Here is a 24,710-nt window from a genome sequence, read left to right as displayed (position 1 = left end):
GGGGGGGGGGGGGGGGGGGGGGGGGGGGGGGGTGATCTCGCTATCGCTAATCAAATCGAAAATTTCCATCGTTCCGAAACACCAGTCGTTGGCGCGTCGTTCGCGCGAGGAGGAATCCTAAGTCGATCGAAGATCGTGCGCGCGTTCTCCCGAACTGGAAGAGGAGCCCGAGCCATCCGGTGCAGGCGATAAAGATGATAAAGGTGGGCGCGCTGCCCTCCGTATCTCCGTACCTTCGTTTCCCTTACAATGCGCCGTTTTCACGGGGGCCGCCACAGATAGGCGATCTCTCGTAGAGCCGGCTAACAACAGCAACAACGGCCGATTACTTTTGCCGCCTTAAACCTGAGTTATCGCCCCGGTCTTAAAGTTAAATTATCGCCGTGCACTCGTACTCCTCGTATGCGCGTGTGTGCGCCCACGTGTATGTGTACTTGTATATGTGTGTGTGTGTGTGTGCCCAAACTGTACGTTACATTTAGGCAAATACGTCGAAGTGGTAAACGGCGAACGATCATTGCGACCCGGGGCTCACCCATTTCCCCCGGCGCGATTGTCTCACAGGGCTGGTTTAATTAGGAAACGGACTAGGGTTCCTGCCGGACGTTTACTCAGTGCTGAGTACAACAAAGCCGAAAACAATCGGTGCCAATGTCCTTCGAGCCCGCAGGCTTTGCCCGAGAAATTAATCGAGCGCCACGCCAGGGCAAACAGCCGGGCTTCGCGTTTACTCGCGCCTGCCTCGTGCGCGAGAGAGAGAGAGAGAGAGAGAGAGAGAGAGAGAGAGAGAGAGTCGTGGTGGCCTGGCTGTCGGGAAACGCGGAGGCTATCCACGACGGCGGTGGTCGCTGCAACAATGCGGCCCCGGCGACTCGATGCACCGAGATTCCAATTGGCTGCCAGACAGCAATTCGTTTAACCGGCCACTGCGCCATGGCCGATTATCGCGCCCGCGCGCGTTCGGTCGCATTGAAAAAAAGAGGAAGGGAGAGAGAGAGAGAGAGAGAGAGAAAGAAGGTAATACTTGCGCTTTTCGGGCATTTCACCCTTCACGGTCGAAGTTGGCGAAAATTCGGCGTTGTCCTCGCGTGTTTGCCCACCGCGATCGAATAGCGAAGTTCGTTCTGTCGCGTTGCGTAATCGGCCAGTCTGTCAAAATAGTGTACCGAGGGATTGGAGGGTTGATAAAAGGGAGAGGGAGAGGTGAGAGGGATACGGGAGTGATGGGGCGAGTGGGTGAGTGAATGAAAGAGAGAGGAGGAGAGAGGAAAGGGGGAGAGAGAGAGAGAGAGAGAGAGAGAGATAGACAGCGGTCGTTTGAGGGGGTTAATTAGCTCTCGCCATAATCCCGATGGTTTCGGACCACATGTGCGTGGCTTAATGCACGTTTATTGCTTGCAGCTGGAGCTTGCGTGCGCTCTCGCCGCGTTTATCCCCTTTTCCACCCTCTTCGCGCGCCAGCCGCGTATCAGCACACCCCTTCTCGTCCCCGCGCATCACTCTTTCCCTCTCTCTCTCTCTCTCTTTGTACTCTTCATTCTCCCGTGCGCGCGTATCGCGATCCCTCGCCCGTCCGAAAACATTCAATCGGACGTTCCCGCTTTATCCCGGAATTCGACGATTAATGACTAATTAATAATACGTCGCGACACAGCCCGTAAAATATCGCCGGTCGTAAAAATCTCACCTTGACCCCGAGTCATGCGGGGTCACGTGCTTCTCTCCTCGACGCGATCATTGATGGCTTTCTCCGCGCGATTTCCGCTGAAAGTTCGCGTTAACGAAAAATAATACTCTCTCGATCGAGACGGGGAACAGAGAGAGGGAAACGAGGGATCGAGAAGGAAGCAGAGAGAGAGAGAGAGAGAGAGGAGCTATCTGACGAGATCGGGAACCGGCTCCTTTAGAATTCTGACGTTGAGATAGGGGCTCTCGGTTCTGTGCGCGCGCTTGTGTGTGTGCGCACCCGCATCGGTGTGAGTCACTTCGTTCGCGCGAGTGCTCCGTGATGGTGGAGCCATCGTTCCGCGCTTCGTGTCCACGATGTCACTATTAAACGTCACGATTTATATTTTTATTGACTCTCTCTCTCTCTCTCTCTCTCTCTTGTGGCCGTTGTTACGCGCGCCCGCGCGATAGCGAAATTATTGAAATTATTATGATCCATCGCTCTCGTTCACTCGGCCTCAAGTTGCCACTGCATAAATACACACACGCGATCGCGCGAGTACTTCGCCGCCACTGGAGGGCGATTAATTATTTCACTTATACATATTTACAGCGAATTATTGTTATTAGTATATACGTGCGCATGACGCGCGTTCTTTCGATCACTCGAGAATGAAAACGCGCTCATTAAATCGCGTGCGCGCGCTGTCGATCGGAGCAAAGCCGACAGCGACGTTTAATTCCGTTGTTTGATTTGCACGAGGGAGAAAGGGAGAGCGAGAGAGAGAGAGAGAGAGAGAGCAAGAGAGAGAGAGAGAGGGAGAGAGGACGTGTGTACATAACAATTCATTTAAATATTATTTCTGGCCTGTTTACGTGATGACTTCAAAGTTATTCTCGCGCAAGCCGTCCGCCTTCGAAACAATTAAAATATGCGGGGTTTCATTTTTCGCTTTAATTACTTTAATTGGTCAACCGCCAGTGCTTCTCGCCGGACACTCGAGCGAGCGTGTATCTCTCTCGTCAATCAGCCGAGAGTTACATTCGTCGGGCTCCCTCAGTCTTTCTCTTCATTTGTTGTCAATAAAATAGAATCAGTGCAATCCGAACGAGACAAGGAAGCAATACACGTATAAATCAACATAAGACTACCGAAGAACCGAAATTGTTGTTATTTGATAGATTCAAATTATACAACAATTCATCAAATGAAGATAAAGAGGGAGAAAAGAATCGCGGAGCTTTAGGAGGTACAATGGAGGAGTTTGTCTGGATCCACCTGACAATGTGGACGATCAAACACGTCTTCAAAGGATACCAAATTTTCGGCTCGTAAGAATGAAATTTCTTGTCCTTCAGCCAAGATGCGCTCGGCGGCCGTCCGAGGTGAATCCAGTCGAGCTCATTTTTCCGTGTAGCCGGTGCGAACCCCGCCGAGGAAGACTCTCTCTCGAACGCACTATCTCTCTCCCTCTCCCCTATCTTCCACGATATCGTCGGGAATCGTTAGGTGACGACGACTAACTTACCACTGCGAGCGTTATCACGATCAATTGTGCGGAAACACCTTCGATCGTACGTTAGCGACATTGATGCGCCCAGTTCTCACCCTCGCGACCATCTTTCCAGCGCCCCTTCTATTTCCGCCCTCCCTCTCTCTCTCTCTCTCTCTTTCTCTTCCTCTGTCTGTTTCCCTCTCTCTCTCCCCCCCTTCCGTTTACATCTTCCTACCCGTTATTTCTATGGCCGCTGAGACGTTCGACAAGACGTTCTTGAAAGGCTCCATCTCAGCTCGGTAAGAGCCGCGCACCGGGAAAAGAGCTGCTTACCGCTTCCACCCTCGGTGGAAACTACAGTAAACCAGTGATAGAAACGAGAGAAATCCTGTAAGCTTCCCTTTACCATGGCAACGTGGCTGATATATAAAGTGTGTGGCGATCGTGGCGTCGCGTCGAAACGCTCGCGCGTCTTATTTTAATTTTCTCCCGTCTCACTCGTGTCCAGCCGCTTATCCTCCTCCCGAGGTTCATTCGAGGACCAGGGTGGTGCCGAGGGACGAGAAAGATTCTCGTAGACTGCGGCTGCGGTTAGTTAGACGCGCCTGGAATAGACGGTAACGCGATAAAGAATTCCCCCTTCCTTCTCCTCTTCCACCTCCGGTCATTGTCACGGGATCGCGACGATCTGCGCATGATCCTCGTACACGTGATTATTCGTGTATTTTTAAAGCGCCGGATATATCTCATATTTCTGCTTCCGGAATCGTATAGATACGGTCGCGTACCTATGTACTCCGCGGAACTATTAGACTAATTAGGAGACCAGAAGAGAGAGAGAGAGAGAGAGAGAGCGAATAGGACTCTAGTCTTGGACACTGAGATTATGAGAACTGCTGCTTCGCGTAATTTAAATGGATCTCGTGTAGCGTATATTTGATAGCAATATATGTATGTGTGTCTCTTTCTTTCACTCTCTCTCTCTCTCTCTGTCTGTCTGTGTGTGTGAGCGGTGGAATTTCAGGCAGATTATAGTTTCTTCATATATTTTTTTCCATCACGACGCGCGCAGGTGAGATATTCGCCGGCACGTGAAAATTCCGGGCCATATTTGAGGGCGTCTTAAAATAAGCGCGGCGAAACCTCGGTTGAACTCGCCGCGCGCGATCAGTTATATCGAGGTATGCGTAGAATTGAAACAAAGCGAGATCTCCGAAGCGAAATCTGACTTCGTTATATTCATAATCCACAGACAACGTTTCATGATGTTTCCATTTTGGTCCCGCACCATGCCAACTCGCCCGGCGGCGAGTATTACTATCATCGAGACGCGAGCCTCTCTCCGAGAATCGTTTCTCTCTCTCTCTCTCTCTCTCTTTCTCTCTCGTGCATGCATTTCGGCGGGTTTCACACCGCCGCTTTTTCACCTTATTTTTTCTCCACGAAGAATCGCTCCACTTCGCCTAACCCTTTCACACTCCCCTTCCCCCTTCTTCCTCGGTTCTCGGTCTTACCGTCGACGCGACCGGGATATATACATACGTCGATAGACGTCTGCCGGAATAATTGCGCATTTTCACCCCCCCCGTGGAAAATGAAGTTAGGGATTTCATTATCTAAAGTACAGAGAGCGGACTGACAGCTTTTATCCGCGGATGTTATCTCGCGTTCCTTTGATTGACAGTACGTGCGCGCACGCGGCGCGAAAGAGAGAGGGAGAAAGAAAGAGAGTGAGATCGCCGGCGGGGGCTCCCATCGTCGACGGCATTAGGATATTCAGGAGGGCCCCCGGCGGTTGCGCTGCGCTGTGCCGTGGCGCGGCCGGGTGGACGTCGCCGCCGCTCCCTGGTGGGGAGTCGACGGGCGTCGCGACGCTGCTCGGTAGCGCCAGGAACTAAAAGTCCGGGTGCCTCCGCGCGCCAGTGCCGAGCCCGCGATCGTGGCGAGCGTACGCGACGTGTCTCGTGTGCGTGTCCTGTATATAACACAACCCCTCTCTCTCTCGCGCGCGCCGCTCGAGAGAGCCCGCGATAATATTCCGTGTGAGCCGAGCACGCGACGCAGGCGAGCGCGAGCGACGAACGGATCTCACGCACGGCGAATTTTCATCCCGAGGACGGTTCGACGACGTCGTCGGGAGTCGCGCGAGATCTTACCTCACGGGCGGGGAAGAGCCGTCGCGCCGTCTTCGTCCGCAGCGTGTCTCCCCGTCCTCGACGACGCGGAGCGGCCGCTCGACGGAGAGGGAACACCCGATCTGAGGATTTATAAAGGAGGTCGATGTCGAATTTCAAGCAGGCCTCGTTCGCGGGGGGGGTCCCGGGCTCTCGGGGGTGTCTTTCTTTCGCGTCGTCGGCGGTCCCGCGGGGGCGTCTCGCCGACGATGAGCCGTGCTCCCTCTCGCTCTCTCGCACGCTCCTTCCGCTCCCGTCGCTCCTGCGGAATCACGAAAGCTCGATAATCACGGGACGTGCATCGCCGGGATTTCCCCATTTCCGCGTCGTCTCTCTCGCCCTCTCTGTCTGCCGCGATTCTTATTCGACGTCGGTTCCGCCGCGAAGCCGCCGCTTAACGAGTTCCGCGGCTTTTTGGTCGGCCGGCCATTCGATAATTGGCCGGGCCGATTTCATCGGCGTTTTCATCGCTGGCGCGATCGGCGTGTCCTACGCGCGCCCCGGGAAGAACGACGGCCAGGTGCCGACAGGTGTTTTTGCTAAGTAAACACGGTAGAACTGGCGGAATGACAGATGAGGCACGTAGAGCGACCTCGCGATACACCACGGGGTCTCTTAACGAGCAGCGGTGGACCAACGGCCGCCGTCTTCGATATCGAGTGCGGGAAACGGCCTGCGACTGTCCGTCCGCGACCGATGCTTCTCCGGCTCGCGAATTTCCACCGGGAACTTTCTCTCTCTTTCTCTCTCTCTTTCCAAATTCGGAGCGTGTTTCGATCGATAATCCCGACCCGACGGAGAATCGACGTAGTAATCCTACGCGAACGCGCGATTCCTCGGAGTTTAATCGCCAAGTTCGCGGCTCGATTTCCGTGAATTTCGCTTTCCTCGCGACGGTTTTGTCCCGACTGAACAAGCGACCAGGCAATTACGCGCCCGGCGACGTTTAATATCCGCTTAATGAGTCCGAGCGACGTTGCCGAACGAGCGTGGATAGTATGTGTTTCGTGCTTGCTGGGTGTCGTTGGATTTTTCCCACGTCGCTGGTAAACGTCGGGGGGGGGGGGACATTCGGCCTCGGGAAAAACAGAGGGAATGCCGCGAAAACTGCACTCGCGGCGAAACGGCGCGCTTACACGCGCGAGAAACGCTGCCGTCGCGTCGCCGTCGCAAGAGAGAGGGAGAGAGAGAGAGAGAAAGAAACTCTCTCTCGTTAGCGTCGCGAGAACGCTACCCCCAATACACGGTTTAGTTAATCGCAACGCGGCGTCCCGCTACGTGTGAAGCTGATGAGCGCGTTTTAACGAGCGTTTTCAGTTAGCACGACTGGCACGACATTCCGTACCCTCGTCGGTCGACGAACAGCCCGCAGGACACACACACAGACACACGTACAAACACACAAGGAGACAGAGAGAGGGAGAGAACCTGTGCCGCCCGCGTGCGTCGAGTTGATTCCCCCAGGCTCGGTTGCAAAGAGAGACAGGCTGGGAGAGATAGAAAGAGAGAGAGAGAGAGAGAACGAGTGAGTCCTATTAGCAAATTCGATTCGTCACTTGAGGCTGGTAGCTTCAGAGCTTCTCTAGCCGGCTCGACACGGTCGTCGGGCGATTTGTCCTCGCGAGACCGCCGTCGCGAATCGGGCGTGTCGTGTAATTTCGCCGATGACGACGAGTGAGAGAGAGAGAGAGAGAGAAATTCTCCTTCGACGGCGCCGCGACGAAATGCTATTTTTTTGGCTTCTTTGCTCCGCCGTCGTCCTGGAAACCGCTCCGGGCGATGAGTGCGAAATTCTCTCTCCCTCTCCCGCTCTCTCTCCTCTCTCCTCGCGCGATTTCGCGCATAAAACACTGCCTGCGAGGCATCGACGGGAGGGCCGCGATTGTGAAAAAGATCGCAACGTGGAGAAAGGAATAGGAAAAATCGACGCGTTCTACATTTCTCCCTCCCCCTCCACCCCTCCGGGGCGCGAAATGTTAATTATCGCGTTATCGCGGCGCGTCGATGCGGAGCGTAATAAAGGAATGCGAGACGCGCATCGCCGCAAGGTCAGCAGCGTGATTACTTTTCGGGCCGCGAAGGCTCCCGTGAACTTTCCGCGAAAACCAATAAATTCATTCGATCCCACTTTCCGAAGAGCGGATACGCACTCGCCCAGTCCCGCGACCCCTCGCCGGTTCCGCCAGCCCCGCCGTCGGGCTCTCCCCTCGCCCTCCCGCCTCGTGCCTCGAGTTTTAAAGTAGTAAAACTCCGCCGGCCTAAAACGTGAGGAGACGTATAAGTAAATTCGATTTAATAGCGCAAGTTGGACCATACATCACGATTAAAGCGGAACCGACTCTCGCACCGGCGGACTTTCCGCCCGGAGAAAAAGCGACTCTCTCGCTGAATGTATCGAGTAGCGTGAGAGAGAAGGGGGGAGGAACAGAATCGTGTGTTGCAATTCCGCGTCGGATGCTCTCGACCGCCCCATTCGCGTCGGGATTTCGCACTGTTCCGTTCCTCTCGAGCGCGTCTTGCGCCTTCAGGAAAAAAATATGAGACCGCCTCTCTTCCTTCCCCTCTTTTCCTCCCCCCTCGCTGCCCCGGAGTGATGCATCGAATGTTTGAGACGCGCGGAGAGATCATAACATCCGCGCGAAGGGGAAGAGTTTCTCGTCGGGCCACATGTGCCTCCCTCCCCTCCTCTCCGGCGGAAACGACGAGGTTTTCAGTGAAAGGACAAAAGTTCGCCGTGACGGATTTCGCGACGATATCGGGTTCCTCCCATCGCATCGCGCACCTACGCTCTTTTCTCGGCCCACTTTGACCGCGTGCTGCTTCGCAATGACGGTCGCATAGCCGTCCGTGTGTGCCGCGTTCTCGTACACATCGGCCAGCTGGATAATAAATAATGAGAGGGCGAAACTTTTCGCCACCGTCGCGCGCACGTTCCCGTGTATTAATGCAACTTTGATCGGCCGACAAATAATCTTGGGAGCGGGGCCGCTCGCTTCCCCGTAAACGTCGAATTCGCCCGACATTTACGTCCGTGCGATAATAGCCTCGTCTTCGTCGTCGTCGGAACTGTCTTTCGCGGCGGTAGGAAGTTGCTCTCGCTACAAAAATGACGAGGGCTTCGAGAAAACGTTTCCCCCGCTATTCCGCCGGATCGATCCGTCCGGCCGCAAAACTGTAATTTATCAACCAGAGCCCGGAGCGCTATTTCGCGATGTCTCTCTTTATAATGCAACACCTCCTCGGGAGCCTCCGTCGATTCATTTATACGCCCGGACACCCCTCCGGCCGGGTAACCTCGAGTGTATTTTTACACTCTTCTTGTCGCACCTCGGGCCTTTCCGATGGGAATAAGAGAGAGAGAGAGAGGACAAGATTCTCGGGACACGGTATATCCGGTGTAGCGAGCGTGGGAGAGGTGCTGGCACTCGAAATTGCCGGAGCGGGGCGCTCCGTTCATAGATCCTTTAAAGTTGCCGGAGCTCGAGATCTTTTAAACTCGAGTACGAAGTTGGCCGGTGCGGAAGAACGCCACGGAGGCTCTCCGGCAATTAATCACTTAGCGGTTTTATTCAATTACGTCTCGTTGCGGAGCGGAGAGAGTGCCGTTAAAACTGGCGAGGGAGAGAGAGAGAGAGAGAGAATGAGCAAGAGAGACAGCGAGGGGAAGGGAGGGGGAGGAAGGGAGAGAGAGAGAGAGAGAAAGAGAGATCGAACGAGAGGGTGAAGGAATGTCGGGGCACGGTACAGGACGACCGGGAAGTTGCCGTCGCGACCGAGGGAGCTTCGGAAACCTCGCAAAAGTGTTATTCGAACCGTGGATCGCAACGGTGGTCCGCCGCAACGACAGGCGTCTCGTACCGTCGCTCTATCTCTCTCTCTCTCTCTCTCTCTCTATCTCTTTAAAAGAGCGCATACGTCTGACGGCAAGCCAGCCAGGTTCTCGCCCGTGTGTGCTCCCCGCGAGTTCATCGATCATCGACGATAAAGGTTGTCGGGCCGAAGAAGCCGATTTACCCTTCGCCTTGGTGAGAACGTTTCCGGGAACATCTGCCTCCTGCCGCTCGTGTCTCGTCGCGATAAAACGCAGAGAGGAGAGAGAGATAGCGAGCGGACGCGCGCGGAGGAGACGCCGGAGGAGATCTCGCGGTACATCAGGACGAATTCACGTGGCTGATCATTAGAGTCGTATTCACAGTACATTCTACTCTTCTCCCGCGGGAGCGCGTCTTCGCGGCTTTTCTGACGAAGCCGAGGAGCTCTCTCTCTCTCTCTCTCTTTCTACCACCTATCTATCTCCGCTTCTCCGGGTCAACGCCTGTGTTGACTCGTCGTTTCTTCCCGCGAAAGTTGCCGGACGCTCGTCCTCCCTTCCTGTCGTCGTCGGCTCCTTATCCGGGCGTCGGGATTCCTCTTCTCGTTTCCGTCGTTCCGTCGCCCCGACATCCTCGTGATCCCCGATCGAGAGGGAGATCATCGCTCGCGAGGTGGAGTCCGCAGCCACGCCCGAGTTTTCCTCTCCCCGAGGCGCGGAAATAGGGCGATTTAACCGGAAGAAAGACATCGCCCGAGAAATAGAGAAAGAGAGAGAGAGCCAGGGACTATTCCGCGATAAAGAACGCGCCGCTCGCTGTTCGTCCCGACGAAGACTCGAACGAGGAGCTTTTCCCCGGTTTCCAGGACGAGCGAGGTCCGCTCCCGTCGTCGACGATCCAACGGGAGCCCGCGGACGGCGGTACAATCAGTGAGAAACGCGTGATTCGCGTGAAGGACTCAGCCGGCAAAAAGCGGCATTCGCGGAGGTCGCGCGAGGCGAAGGAACGAGAGGAAAGGGACGGTTTCCTTCGGCGAAGGTACAGGCGGCGGAGGGGGGGGGGAATAGTGATATGAGTGGTGAACGCGGGTTCTTTCGTGACGTTAAACGGCGACCGAGTCGCGAGAGAGAGCCGGAGAGACGCACCATCGAGTGATCGGCGCGCGGCGAGGGAGAACTACCGGACGAGGAGGAGGCACGAAGGACGACCAGGAGGAAAGAGTGCGAGATAAGGAGGAAGGAGAAGGGGTGTTACGGGGAGTGTGTTCTTTTCGGTGGCGCTGAGGGAAGCGCGCGTGCGGCGGCAGAAGAGAGACGGGAAATAGTGAGACGAGCTGGAGGACGCCCGGGTGGAAATAGCCTGCAGGTGGGAAGGAAGGTGAAAAAGAAGATGCGGTGCCATCCGATCGTTCTACTCGCCGGCCTGCTCACCGTCGTCCGTGCGCAAGGTCAGTTCTCTGCCCGGCATCCCTCCGTCTTTACTTATTCTTACTCTTCGTTTTCCTACTATGGCGCCAATTATGTCTTACTTCGCGCCTTCCCCGCGGCCCTGTGGTACATTCCGGGTGTGTACTCCTCGCCGGCGGTATATACCGCGCAGCCTCTATCAGCGAGGGACGACCGAGTACGCGCGCGAGTCCCCGGCAGCTCGTCGTTTCTTTTCCTCCCCGTTGGATTTCTTTCCGCACGTCTTCATCTTCCAGTTCTCCCCTTTGCGAAGGGGCAGCCGCCAGGCCGCGAGCGAAACGGCCGAAGCTGGCCGGACGACGAGAGCACGACGATCGTCCGGATGCTGAAATCGGCGCCACGCCGACGGGATCGCGCTTTAAATGCTCGCTTCTGATACTCCCGGCCGACTCGTAAATATTAATTATGCCGGAACACTCCGCTGCGGCACGCGATGCATCTCTCGCGAAAAGTTTAGGGGGNGGGGGGGGGGGGGGAGGGAGCGGTAATATTGCGTATATAATACGACGTTACGAATGCGAGAGCACAAAAGCAACCGCCATTTGCTCTTGTCAAACTTTTTATGTACACACCGGGTCTCTAGCTTTTTCTCTCTCTCTCTCTCTCTCTATTTCTCTCTTCTGCCGTACACGGAGAGCGGAGAGAGTTCAGGATCCGACGGGGACGACGCGGATTTTAATTACACGGCTTTCCGTCATACGGGCGAGCCGGGCTGTATAAATGCGCGCTCCGTAACTCGCGAAAGTTTTCAAACAGCCGGCTCTGCACGGTATATGTGATACCGCGAGCCCTCAATTGATGAGCCGCCCAAAACGATTCTCCGCGTCGAATCTCTTTACGTTACGCGAGACTCGAGCAGGAAATAGCGCGCTATCGTTGCGCATCTCGACGGCGATCTCGTCGAACGACACACGCCGTAATTATCGGTTCTTTCGTAAGAAGGGGGAAATTTCTTTCTACGTGGGGAAAAATTAGTCCTCAATGATAGATATTCTCATACACAAGCGAGAGTATTGTAAATCTTCTTGGATTTTTAGTCCTCACTTTTTGATCGAATTCGTATCGATGCGCGTATTACTTGCGCTCGATTCAAGAGTAAAAATCTTTTAAAAATATAATATTCTTGCCTATACATGAGATTATCTATTATTAATTTAATAATAATACTATTTTTCTTTTGTGCGCAGCTGCGCCACCTATCCAGTTACTTAAGTCCTCTTGTCGCTTTTTCTCGACGAGTCACTAAAAAAATCACCGTCGTTCACAATGTCACTTTTTTCCTGAGCTGTCGGTAATTTTTTAAAACATGGTCGTTCTATATATTTATTTGCTATCTCTCTTAATAAAAATTGCTTCGAAAGCATATTCGTATCGTTCGTACGCCCTTGGCCTTTCCTTGTTGTGAACTTTTAAACCGTGAAACCATGAAAAAAAAAAAACTCGCTATATGTTAAGTTATCTAAAGATAAACCTGGGAAGGTAAGAGCAAGTGTTACTTTTTTCTTAAATGACCTTACACAAGGAAAAAAAATCATGTTAAATTTAACGCATTTCACAAACGCTCCCAAACGGTCAACTCAAATTTTAATGTTAATCGACACCGAAGTGTAAAATGTGTTATTTTAACATTTGCACATGTTTAATATCAACATAATATGTTGAATTAACGCGCGGGTATGTTAAAAATTTATACAATTTTTAACGAGGATCGATTTTAACACAAGTACAAAATGTTTCTCACCGTGCGCAGTGCTCAGAGAATTTGACGAAAAATCTCACTTTTGGCCACTACTTTGATATCTGAGGAGTTACTTTCGTCACTTTTTTTGCCAAGAGGTAATCACTGCTTCGCCCTTTTTTTCTTGCCCCGGTGACTGGATGGCGCTGTTCCAGCAATTTCCGGCGAATCTCCAGTCATTAGACGCACTCTTTGTTTTTTCCAACAATGACGCCGCGATGCAATTTACCACTCTCGTGCCAATCTGTCGCGTATCCTCTTCGCGAGTTCCGCAGCTCGCTACGGAGTAGTGTGTGCTGTACACGTACAACACACGCACAACGACACCCAAGATTCTCCGTGTTACGGTGTATGAGCTTATCGCGCGACAGAATAAATCGCACTTGTCGCCGGCATAGAATCTTGCGCGACGCAACTTTTCATCCCTGTCGGATATTTCGTTCGCGAACTGAAATTTGTTTAACACACCATTCAGTCTATTTCCCTAACAATGGCGCACGTGCCGACATTCACGTGTAACGCCGTGGTTTCACGCGTATCTGCTGACGTCTACCCATTGTCGCGGCCTGGCCATTAATCATCGTCGCGCGAGGACGCTTCCTAAAAGCAACAACAATATTATTTTACCAGAGTGCCACGATTCCCTGCCCCTACGGCGTTTTCTCCTTTTCCCTTTTGCTCCTCCCCCCCCTCTCTTTCTCTCCGTCCTTCTCTCTACCTAATATTTTTTTCAAACTAACGTTTTTTTTGCAGTCGTACATGCATCATGCGCAATATTGCGTGCGCCAGAGAGAGGGAAAGATCGGTTTCTCTTTATCTTGCTTTCTCTCTCTCTCTTTCTCTCTCTCTCTCTCTCTCCCGCCCTCTCTCGACGTCGTCTCTTCTCCTCGTCGTTCTTCCCCTTTAATTGCCCACTTCGAAGCGGGCAAATGCAGAAAGGGTAACAGGAGCGCGGCGGGGATTACGATGCACTTAGCTCTCGCGCGCGCGATCATTTATTCGGTACGAAATTTTATACAGGGTTGTATTTTTCTCGCGACGTTTGGGGGCCGCTGCGAAGACGACTCCTCTTTCTCACTTTTTTCTTATCCCCCCCCCCCCCCCCCGCGCCGCGTGGGGAATCGCGTCGATAAAGACTTTACGACAGGCGCGTATATCCGCGCCCTGTGATCCTCGTTTATCTTCCGCTGTTATTAAAGTATTTATACCGGCCGGCTTTTCGGCAGGGGGCTCGCAACTTCGTTATTATTATTATTATCATCATCATCATTATTATTATTATACCCCGGTGACATATAAAGCGTGGAGATTATCGATGGTATTTATAAGTCGGCGCTTCCGCCAAATTGATTTTCCGGGGGTTTCGCTGGCTGTTTGCGGGCTTAATTATGCGCGCGACATTATTTCCGCGCTGCAAATAATGTCGCTCGACGCGCTTATTAACTCTTTTATGATATCAATTTTTGGTCACTGAAATAATTCTCGGCGTATAATACCGTCGATAGCGTGCTCGAGCGCGATATACGGGGTGTCCTTCCATCACGAGGCGCATTATCGCCGCTCCGTTTTACGCGCGTCGAAATCCGCGCGTTAACTTTTACCAGCGCGAGTCGTCTATTCGGCGACTTATCGCTCGTCGTCATTTCCGAGGAACCTGCCGTTTCCGGTTTATCCGATTCGCTCGATCGTTCCGCGACGCGGCCGCTCACCGCCGCCGCACGTGTGCACTCGAGTCCCGATGAAGCGCGCGCGAGCCGTCGCGTTGGCGCATCCTGTGCGCCCTGGTATTTCCGCCGAGAGACGGAGTCGCGCGCAAAAAGGAAAAGCGCCGGATTAAAGCAAATAATTGCTCTAATGCTCCTCGGAAAATTGTTACTTGGATCAATCCTCAAATGGCAAGGCGGATTTTCAGAACGTCAAAGCGTTTCTCAAAGTGTTTTGCCGCGATTATTTAAAATCACTTGATAGACTTTATTGTATATTTTTTTTATCTAGAAATGAACAGAGCAAGAAGTTTTATGCTATTATCTACTTCTTTTTTACTTAAAATTAAAAACCTAAGTAAATATCATACATGAGAATATGAATTTTGCATTGATACTAATTTTTTTGCGTACGAAATCTTTTCAGACGTCTCTCTCTCTCTCTCTCGAATTCTCGCTCTGTCTCTTCCCGCGTTCGCGCCGACGATCACTCGACTCACGAATTCCCCGTCGAGAAACAGGGAAAACTCAACCGGCGCGTGTCACCTCGGCTCGGAAGGCGAGGGGAGGGGCGATAATTTTACAATAATCCGCCGCTCGAGAGGATAATCGAAGTCAAGCCGCGCGATCCCACTCGACGATGCCCTATTCCGCTCCACGCTCCTGCGCTCTGTTCGCGATCCCTGACCCCACGGCCTCTCTCTTTCTCTCTCTCACTCTCTCTCTCTCTCTCTCTCTCTCGACTTCTCACAGTCGGTCGTCGTACGGGCCGTATCGCCGCGATCTTCCGTGCTGTTTCTGTTTTTTCTCCCACCCCTCCTCCCTACGAGGGTGGCTCGAGAGAAAGTCCGAGTCGTCGCCGTCACCAGCAGCACACCACCGAGGCCCTTTCCGTAATCAAATCCAGGCCGCACGCGTGGGCGGGCGTGCGACCGTGCACGCGTGCGTGCGTGCGTGCATACGTGCGTGCACGCCTTCATGCGTGCCGCACGATCACCGAGGCGTGGCCGGCGAATTACGTGTCCCCGGTTTATGCCCCCTTGTTGTCACCCCCGCTGCGTCACCCCCCTGGTTATTCCTTCCGCGCGGCCCTGGCTCGTCCGGTTCACGGTTGCCATACGGTCGGTCGGCCGGTTTATTTCCCTCTTGTACGCCACGAAAGGCTTCGAAAGAGAGAGAGAGAGAGAGAGCAGGTTGCAGGCGCGTGTCGGCAAAGTCGAGTTTTTTGCACACCGCTCGGGCACACACGCGACTTCCCGTCTTTGAATATTATGGATTAACCGGCGGAATTACGGCGCGAAGTGTCGACTCCGTTGTCCGTTTCTGTCTCTCTCTTTCTCTCTTTCTTTCTCTCTTCCTCTCCTTTCATGCGAAGGGTATCTCCGACGGTGAAATGAGCGATCGTCGCATTACGGAGCCGAGTAATCAGGGGAATAGAGTACACACAGCGCGCGTTGCGGTGGGTCCTTTGAGCGAGCTCGATTATGATTATTATTCGGCGAGGTAACAGCTGGCGGAGCGTGCGCCTCGTATTTTTCTTGGGAAACTCGAAGCGAGTCAATATCGCGGCCGCCACGGCGAATGTCTTATATATACGTGAAAGCAGCCCGGTGGGGGGTGGGTTTTCAAATGTATCTTCGGGGCCACCTTCGCGAATAATTGCGTTAATGGGGAAATCGGTAAGGCTCGAGTTGACACTGTGAGAGGAAGGGCACTCGCGGGAGGACTCGGCGACGATACAAGACGTCGTTTCACGTTCCACCCTATGTTGCTTCAGGGACACCGTTTGACCGCGGGCACGTGCGCGCTACCCTCTCAACTTCCCTCGAGAGAGAGGGAGAGAGAGCGTATTTTTTTTTCACGTCTTTATGTCAAATCGATGCCGCACGGGAACCGTCAGCTCTCGTTTGTGCGATCGTCCAAGTGAAGTTAACGTCGGATAGGTCGGAGCATTGAGTCACCCCGGCAGACCGAATTAATACCGAATTAATTGTGCACGTTTCACTCGGGTGGGTAGCGTTAAAGGATTTCAAGCATGTACCGGAAAGACTGAAAACTCATTTCACGGAGCCGGAGATTGGTTTATTACTGCATAGAAAAAGGTGGTAGAATCAAGGAAACGTGATTACCTGTCCTTCAGCCTCTTAGATCGAGTTATATTTTTATCAACTTAACTGTATTTCAATAGCTCGTGACAAATGCTCATTTGGACGCAGTAATTCCTTAGTTTGTAAATGAATTGCTGAATTTGTCAAATGTAAGGTGGCTCTAAATTTAAGAGAATTAATTACCAACTATTTGCCAGAATTATTTGACAGTTCTTCATCTCCACCGAAGAAACCTGGTGGTTTTAAATTTCGATTTTTCCGCCCACAGTGTGAATATTTTGTAAAAATAAATTCTGGTATTGTCGATATTATGAATTTATGAATATCTACTTGTACGGAAGATTGAATTATTTTTCCATTTCCGGTAAATACTTGCCAAAAAGTATCGGAGCAACCGTTTTACTTGGATCAAGCAAGTGTTATTCGAACGATGGCACACTTTTTTCAGTGCACCTATAACTTGACTAGCTATAATTAATTACCGATCATTAATTAATATAATTCACGGCTATAATTCACGGCTCCATAAAAGATGCATTTACTTCTTGGGGATTTATTATAAGGCAGACGGGAAGGTAAAAATGAGCGATGAGGTGTCCTAACGTTAATTAAAAGCGGGAGAAATAATAGCTGAAAAGCGTGTATACGCAACCACTCCGCGTATCTCTCTCGCGGGGGCGGCACGAGCCGTCGTTTCGCGGTCATGATTTAGGAACGGTCAAGATCGCCGGCGAGCGGCAATTCGTTAAAAGTGAAATAACGACCGCCGGCGGTGTGTATCGCCGCGGATTTGACTCGCGCGAGAAACGCGCGCCGCGGGATTCCCCCCGTTGCGCGCTCGCGAAAACTCTCGGAAAAGCCGCGCGTCACATACATTTCACGCGCGGCACGGTGTAAAATCGCGATGTATCTTTAAAGCCCGCTATTACGCCGCGCGCGAATCGCGACGCCGTTTATAACCGGCGTATAACGTCTCGGGTGTCGCGTTCGCCCGGATTACTCCTCGCCGAGTGCGTATTGGCGAGAACGTTTGCCGGTTATGTCGACAGTCAAAAATACAGACGGATTATCGCGGCTCGCCGCCGAGCTCGCTGACATCCCGATGGGCCATTTTTCTGTTAAATTGATATTTGTTACGTTATTTTAGATGGCGATTTTAAATCGTCCATTCTATGTATATTATATATATATATATATATATATATCTAGGAAAAGTTTCGACAATACATTATAGTCCTCATCCGAAGCTAGGAGCAAATTAGCTTGATAAAATAACGAGACACACACATATCATGCGAACGCTCTCGCCTGCCGAACGCTTCGCGTGACCGACTTATTACCGATTAATTGCCGATCCGTGAGAGAAATAGAGAGAGAGAGAAAGAGAGCGGCACCGATTACGCGATTTGCCGCGTGAATTATTCGTATCCTATTACACAAGTATATCCGCTGTATTATGCAGAGTGAAGAAACTAACGACTTTCAGACGAGCGGGCCATTAAGCGATTACCGCGACTTTTCCTCACGCTACACGAGCGATAATGAGGCAAGGCGAACGTCCGCGCTCGCGCACGCTCGCCGGCCCGGCCGCCCGGGAGACTTGGATAAATAGTTTGCGAGGGAGCGCAGAGGGCGAGTCTCGGGGGTGGATCAATTCTACTCGTAGATTAAAGCGGGCGATAGCCGCGATAACAATAATTTGTTCCGTCGCTTTAGCCCGATGACGCTCGATCGCCTTGAGTAATTGGATCGCCGCGAGCGGTCGAGGGTGGCTCGCGCGAGTCTCCGCCGTGAGAAGTCGCTTCCTCCCGGTGGATCGATCGAAAGCGCGCGAAGTGTCCTCTCGCGCGAATCCGTCGGCTCGATCCATCCAGGACGACGTGTCGCACGCGACCGGCCGCCGGGAGGAATTCCGTCGGGATTCTCGCGGCGCCAGGTGCGAGTTACCTGGAGGGAGGACGAATCGCGCACGTGGAGGCGGCGATGCGCTTCTTCGCTCGCTCGGAAATGGAGATGAGATGGGCGTTGCCCGCATCGTTGCGCTTACATCGCGCCAACTTCGCGGCACGGTCCGCCTTATTAAAGCTCTCAGATACCCCGGCTAAGTTTCACATACCGTCAAAGGGGATGCCTCGCGAGATGCGCGTCTTTGACTGGGCTCCCTCGCGAGATCTAAGTCGCGAAGAATGCTGTTTGCGCGTCCCACCGTCGTGAGGAGAGCGGTCCAATTTATGCGGCATTTGCCATTGCGCTCTTCGTTTTCTCCTTTGCCCGGAGTCTTTTTTCTCCCTCCACTTCTTCGTCGTCGTCTTCTTCTTCTTCTTCTCTTTCCTCATTCTCGCGTCACCTTCGCGCAGACGTGCATACCGTCGGAGAGGAAAAGAGGGAAAGAGGGAGGAAGTTGGCGAGAATGAAAGGTTGAGGTCTTCGAACACGCGATTGAGCGTATAAAGCAGCGAACGTGTGCAGGTTATCAGACCAAATATAGTATTGTTTTACTTGTCCGTATAAGATTGCATTATATTTCCAATTAGAGCATATTTTTTCCTGAAATTTTGGAATTTATAGGCTCATCCTCACAGGTGAAGATTTTATTTATTTAAAATTTACGTAACTTTTTTGCGCGAATCATCCCCGTTGACAGCACTAGTATAATTATTGTGTTGTTTACATTTGTTCTTCTGCTAATTGCTGCCTTCGTTGCGACGTTTTTAATTTTTTTTCACAATAAATCGAGCGTTTTGAAAATCATTTGTCGATCGTAAAACTCATTTGCGTTTCTTAATAATTAAATCAATAACGCTTGTCTCTTATCCAGTTATTGTAAGGGGATGCGTACAAAATACTAGAATATTTCAGGAGAAGAATATTTAAACGGAGACATATTTTCGAAATGGAAAATGTAATATTTCATTTCCCCACCGTCGAGTCTAATTATTTGCACACGTTTGTAGATCGAGATCGANCCCCCCCCCCCCGGATTTCGCGGGAAAATCACGCGCATTTCCCGCGGCGTTTCGCGCTCGCGAATAAATACCTCGGATCTTCGTAAACCGATCTATCGAACGTCTATCACGTACGCCGGATAAAAAGGTTAATTTCAGCTACCGGGAGAATAATGCGCGACTGTTTACGACGGGATTAAATATCATAAATCCCGTTCTTGGCGCGCGCTCGGCGAATAAAACTATCCCGTCCTCGACGACGACGGCGCCGGCAATTATAACGCCGTGTTGGCCGATACACGCGCGCAACCCCTCATTGCGGTTTGCAGGGTTAATTGTATCGATTCGATACAGCTTCGGTGCACCATGAATTTCCGCGAATCCGCCGCCGCCGCCGTACGGCGGGGCCGAGGTTATCGCGATTACCGGGGGATAACTTTCGCGTCGTATAGTAATGATTTGTGATCGACAACGAAATTTGCATACGCGTAAACTACACGGGGTAACCTAACCGGCGTCGGGGGTGATCGGGGGAGGAGGCAGGGAAGTACGGAGCCGATGGGAGCCGCTCTCGCGCGCAACGTGTTCCCGCCACGACTAAACTAATCTGGGGGGAGAATTGTACACGTATGCGCGTTACCGCCACCGCTGGCAGTCACGTATACTCTCCCACGTATGCCGTTCCAGTTTTCCGCAGTTTAAAGCCCTTCGTGGCGCCGATCAACGCCGATAAAGTACACGTATTAACGCTGTTCCGCGGCCCGCGGATCGTTACACGCGGCCAATCGGCCGATAGCCGATCGTACGATAGTTTATATCGGTACGCCGATACGATCGAGGTTTGCGCAATTGCGTGACGCGCCGGAATGCCGGCGTGCTACTCGGGGACAACAGCGGAGCCGCCGTTTCGATAATTGTGCATCAGGAAGTCTAATTGCTCCGACCGCGCTGCTTCTCGTCCTTTGGCTTCTTCTTCCCTCCGACGCGCGGGAACGGGAGATCCTCCTTCGCGATTCTTCTCGCCCCGGCGGGAAAAAATACACCGGATGCGTGGGTGGAGAATGCACCTCTCTCTCTCTCTCTCTTTTGCGTTAATGTTATTTTTTCGCGCGAAATCTTTGTAAGTACCTTCGCCAGAAATCGGCACTACTGAATAGCAAATGCGAATTTACAATGTCACAGTAAGTTGTATTCATATTTCTCTGTAAAATTACATGGAAATAAATATAGTTTTCAGTCAGAGGACAAGAATAAATGAATTTATCCATCTATTTTTCACTTTTTGTCATTCTTTTGAATAACTATCGCAGCGCTGCCATCCGTTAATTCAGGTCATCTTTTTCTCACCTTTTTAACCTAAAAAATCATTAAAAAATTCAATATCGTCGAAAATGGGTCACAATATAAATATAGCCGCTTTTTATTGAGCTGCCGTATAATTTGTAAAATTTAAGTTTCCTAAATAATTATGGCCGTCTCTTTTAATAAAACTGTTCCGAAAGCGTATTTTTATCATTCATGTCTTTAGCTTCTTTTTATTTTCTTTGAAACTTTGAAATCGTGTTATGAACGGACTCGTTATATATAAATCGGAAGATAAATCCGAGAAAATGAGTTACACGTGTTACCTTTCTGCTTAAGTCGCTTCAATTATTCTCAGAATTTGACAGAAAATGTCACTTTGTGTACTATTTTGATATCTGAGAGGTCACTTTTTGTCATCCGTTCTACCATGAAGCAGCCACTGTTTCGCTTCTTTTTGTTCCAATAATTGAATGACAGGGCAGCTGCAATCGCGCAAAACTACTCTCGCGTCCAGCTACTTATGACGACTAAACACGCGACAAGGGGCGGAGGGGAGGGGGGAGGTGTTGTTTGTGGATGTATATTTAATTGGAAATTCATATTTGATTCAATAAGAATTTAATATCCGATACGTGCAAGATAATCGTATTATACGTAAACGTGTATAGCTAAATTTTGCCATTGTTTACGTAAACTATTCGCGATATTACCGCGTATTATATGAATTATAAACGGAAATGTTATAACGGATTCACCGAACCAATTACAAGGATAATTTTCGTATAATTTGGACAAACGTGTTCCGGATGTATGCGTGTTGTTGTTCAGCCTGTTTTGATGAGGCGCTGATTCCCGGCGAAAGCTATCGGACAGCTGTGCACCGGGAGATTAATTCCGGAGGTGCGAACCTTGTTCGTTCGTTCGTCCGTTCCACAAACACCGCCCCATATCGACAAGAAGCGTCTTCCGTCGCGCGGAATTGCAGCCGACTATTCTCTTAAGTCGAATCAATGAAATTCATCACTAACTGTATCAGTGAAATAGTATTTTACCGATAATTAATGAATATTCCATTCTTAATTTCTAGTGAAATCTTACTGATTCGCGCTTCTACACTGCCACGCCACGTTCGTTAGTAACTATTGACTGCTCCTCAGTGATGTTACACTGATTGCATTTTAGAGAGTGGGACCCCCTCTCATTCCTCCGAATTGAATCGGCGACGGTCCGGAAGGTAGCGTTGAGAAATCTGCAATGCAGAAGTTGGCCCATGAGAGATCCGCCCGCCGGCGCCTCGTCGTACATCGCGGCCGGAAAAATTATACGGCGAAGTAGCAGCGGCGCGCTTTTTTATTACCCGAACCTTCTCTTTCTCTCTTTCCCTCTCGCGCGCGCGGCAATTCCGGCGCCGATGCGCCATTTTTTCCGTGCAACTTGATCGTTGCGTTCGGCAACGTGCTTTACGAGCCGTGCGTTACACGGGGCCGCTTCGATCGCGTCCGTCGAAAACTAACGCTCACGGCGGTGGAAATTGAACGGAGGGGTGGCGGAACGGAGTAAACGAAGTAATCGAGGAATGACACGCGATACCACCGGCGTGCACGGAGGTTCCTCTCGGCGAGCGCGAGTCGAGGGGTGGAAACGCGCGAGGAAGGGAAGGGAAGAGGAAGAGACGCGCGTTATTATTTCATCGCCGTGTCGAATCGAACGGCATCGAATGGAGACCGGCGTCTTCCGCTCGGGAGATGCGCTCCGGAAAAGAAGGAGGGATTGAAAATAGCGACGCGTCGATCCGTCACCGGGATCGAGAGCGATGCAAAGCGCGCGCTTCTCTGTATCGGAGACACTGAGAGAAAGAGAGAGCGGCTTCGTAGACGACGTATTTATACAGAACGGAAATGGCATAAGACTGGCGCGCAACAAGCTGCGCAAGAAGTTGAGAAGACTATAAAACCGAGGGGGCGGGAGCGAGAGAAGCGAGTAATGGGATACAGCGAGGGAACGAGAGAAAGAGAGAGAAAGAGAATGTAAGATCTCCGCTCGGCGTCTGTGCTGACTTTTCTTACGCCGAGGCGGAAGGCAAGCCGCCGTTACGGAGCGAATCTGAATCATCGTATCGAGAGGCTCCATTCTTTGTCTTCTTCCCACCGCGTCCCCGTTTTTCTTTCCGTCCCGCGCCACTTCCTTTTGCCTACTTAACGGGGGTGGTGGTCTCTCTATCCCGGCGGCTCGAGCTTCGTCTGCGTGGCGTTCTCTCTCTCTCTCTCTCTCTCGCCTCTCATCCGTCTCTTTCTCCCTCCCTCCTTCTATCACGCTCACGCGAGAAGAGCTCGCGCGGTAAAGCTCGACAACTTTTCGTTTCAGCATTGCAAATTGTTTGGCACGGAGCTACCAGGCGGTAGCTACTTACCTAGCGGGAAGCTACCCTCTCCCCCTCCCCCCCACACGTAGGGATGTATGTAGCGACATTGTGGCCTCGCATTTCAATTTACCCTTTTCTCTGTAACGCCGACGGGGTCTTACAGTCTCCGGCGCCGCCTGTATATTTTCATCCCCCGGCCGAGCCGCGCCTCCTCACGTTCGTTGGCTCAAATTGTTACGTCACTCTTCATGTATCTTTCATACTTCGCTTCGGTTTGTTGCCCCGTCCTTTGCGACTCCGCTGATCGAAACGTAGCCGCTGCTTCTGTCTTGGCAGAAAGAAAGAGAGAGAGAGCGAGAGAGAAAATAATCGAAGTTGCGTTTCCGACGAAGAGACGAGAACGCGAAAAGCTTGTTTACCGGCGAGAAATTTCACGGCTGTTAATCCGCGTTTCTTGTGATTAACCTGGCGCCATTATTCGCTGGCTGCTACCATACGCAGGATAAGGAGGCGGGAAGGAGGGCAAAGGGGAGAGCGGGGGAACGTTCATTCTTGCGGCAGAAGTGGCCGTGCAGCGACGGTCCGGCGCGCCGCCTCGCCGCGAAATCGCGGCACGGTTTATTAGGTAACTTTTAATTAACGAGACCCAATAGTTGTGAAAGCTTCCCAGGAGGGAGCCGGATGGACGTGCCGGCAAAAACCTGGCGTCGGCCCTCCGGCCGGGGCGTGCGTGGGACGGGTTTCACTATTAATCAGACGTCTTTCCAACTACCCTCGACCGACGTTTACACGGTCCTCTCCTGAGTTACGAACAATTTTAATCGATGGAGTTCAGCTTAATTTTTGGTCCAATTAGCCCGCGTGACCGATCTTAGCAGCCGGGGAAACGAGAGCGAATTGCGCGCTGACAGGATCCAGAGAGGGGCGGAGGGGGAAGGCAGGATGAGTGTCAATAAAATACGGCGGCCGATTTAATAACTTTTCTGTATCACATTCATCGGGACGCGCGCACGCCCCGTCGATGCTCGGCCCGGGGTCTCACTTCGTCGTCGTTCCGGTGATTTAATACGCGCATACGCTTAACGTCCGCGAGCGACGTATCCGATAACACGCACCGTCGTGAATTATAATCGAATTACCAACCGGATTCCGGCGCGACTCGTTGTTTTTCCTCCGTTAACGCGCTCTGCCCGGCGGGCGTGCTGTCCGGTGAAATATCACTAAGTTAGTCACGCCCGTCTGAAATACGGCGGATACATTTCACCATGCCAAATTGCGGCGGACACATTCGCCTTTATGCGGCATACATTTAGTCAGCATCGGCGCCAAGAGAGACACAGAGAGTGAAGAGAGAGAGGATTTTCGGTCGCACGGAGAAGTGAAAACTGTCCCGTCGGCCATCCTCTATCATACATATTTAACTACGTCGGACAGTACAGGTCCTTCGCACGAAGCTCTCTCTCTCTCTTTCCCTCTTTCTGGGTCTCCCTTTTTCAACCCGTTTTTCCCGTCCGCTTTCTATCTGCTGTCGCTGCTGTCGGGTCTCTCGCGAGAGCGACGCGGGATATCGGCACGGCTTCGTATGCCGTTCGGCCGTCGGGGTTCATAATTTAGCGACACGCTGGCTGGCGCACCGATAAGATCGCCCGCCGACGAAAGGTCGAAATTTATTCCCCGCGGGATGAAATTTCGCGGCGTAACGAACTCTGTCGCTTTATCGGCACGAAGATGACGATAAATCGCAAGCGCGGCTACCCGACCGACCGACCGATCGACCGGCTGACTGAACGAACGAACCGCCCGATCGATGACCCCCCGCATCTCGACGCGACAACGTCCGTTCGACATTCCGATTCCTGTCTCTGCTGAAATGGAAGGGCTTCCCCGCTTCGCGAGATAACGCTTTTCGCTACGCCTGATTTCACGTGAAATA

The 24,710-nt window shown here is 51.9% G+C and overlaps 1 protein-coding gene across 7 annotated transcripts in view; it reads left to right on the top strand.

Moving 5' to 3' along the window:
• Nucleotides 1–24,710, top strand: part of LOC106742292 (hemicentin-1-like) — a 357,051-nt gene that overhangs the window by 19,877 nt on the left and 312,464 nt on the right. For 4 of the 7 annotated variants that reach the window (XM_014615106.1, XM_014615105.1, XM_014615101.1 and 1 more), the window contains exons 1-2: nucleotides 5,084–5,440; nucleotides 10,016–10,597. In XM_014615106.1, coding sequence (XP_014470592.1) covers nucleotides 10,540–10,597 — 58 coding nt within the window. In that variant the 5' untranslated portion in view covers nucleotides 5,084–5,440; nucleotides 10,016–10,539. Of the gene's footprint in view, nucleotides 1–5,083; nucleotides 5,441–9,091; nucleotides 9,364–10,015; nucleotides 10,598–24,710 lie in introns of those variants that run through there. The other 3 variants (XM_014615104.1, XM_014615103.1, XM_014615102.1) reach the window with 3 other exon arrangements.

This window comes from Dinoponera quadriceps, unplaced genomic scaffold, assembly GCF_001313825.1.
Source record: "Dinoponera quadriceps isolate SergipeBrazil2010 unplaced genomic scaffold, ASM131382v1 scaffold628, whole genome shotgun sequence".
Lineage (NCBI taxonomy): Eukaryota > Metazoa > Arthropoda > Insecta > Hymenoptera > Formicidae > Dinoponera > Dinoponera quadriceps.
Note: the sequence above shows the minus strand (reverse complement) of the source record. Positions and strands in the feature narration are given on the sequence as shown.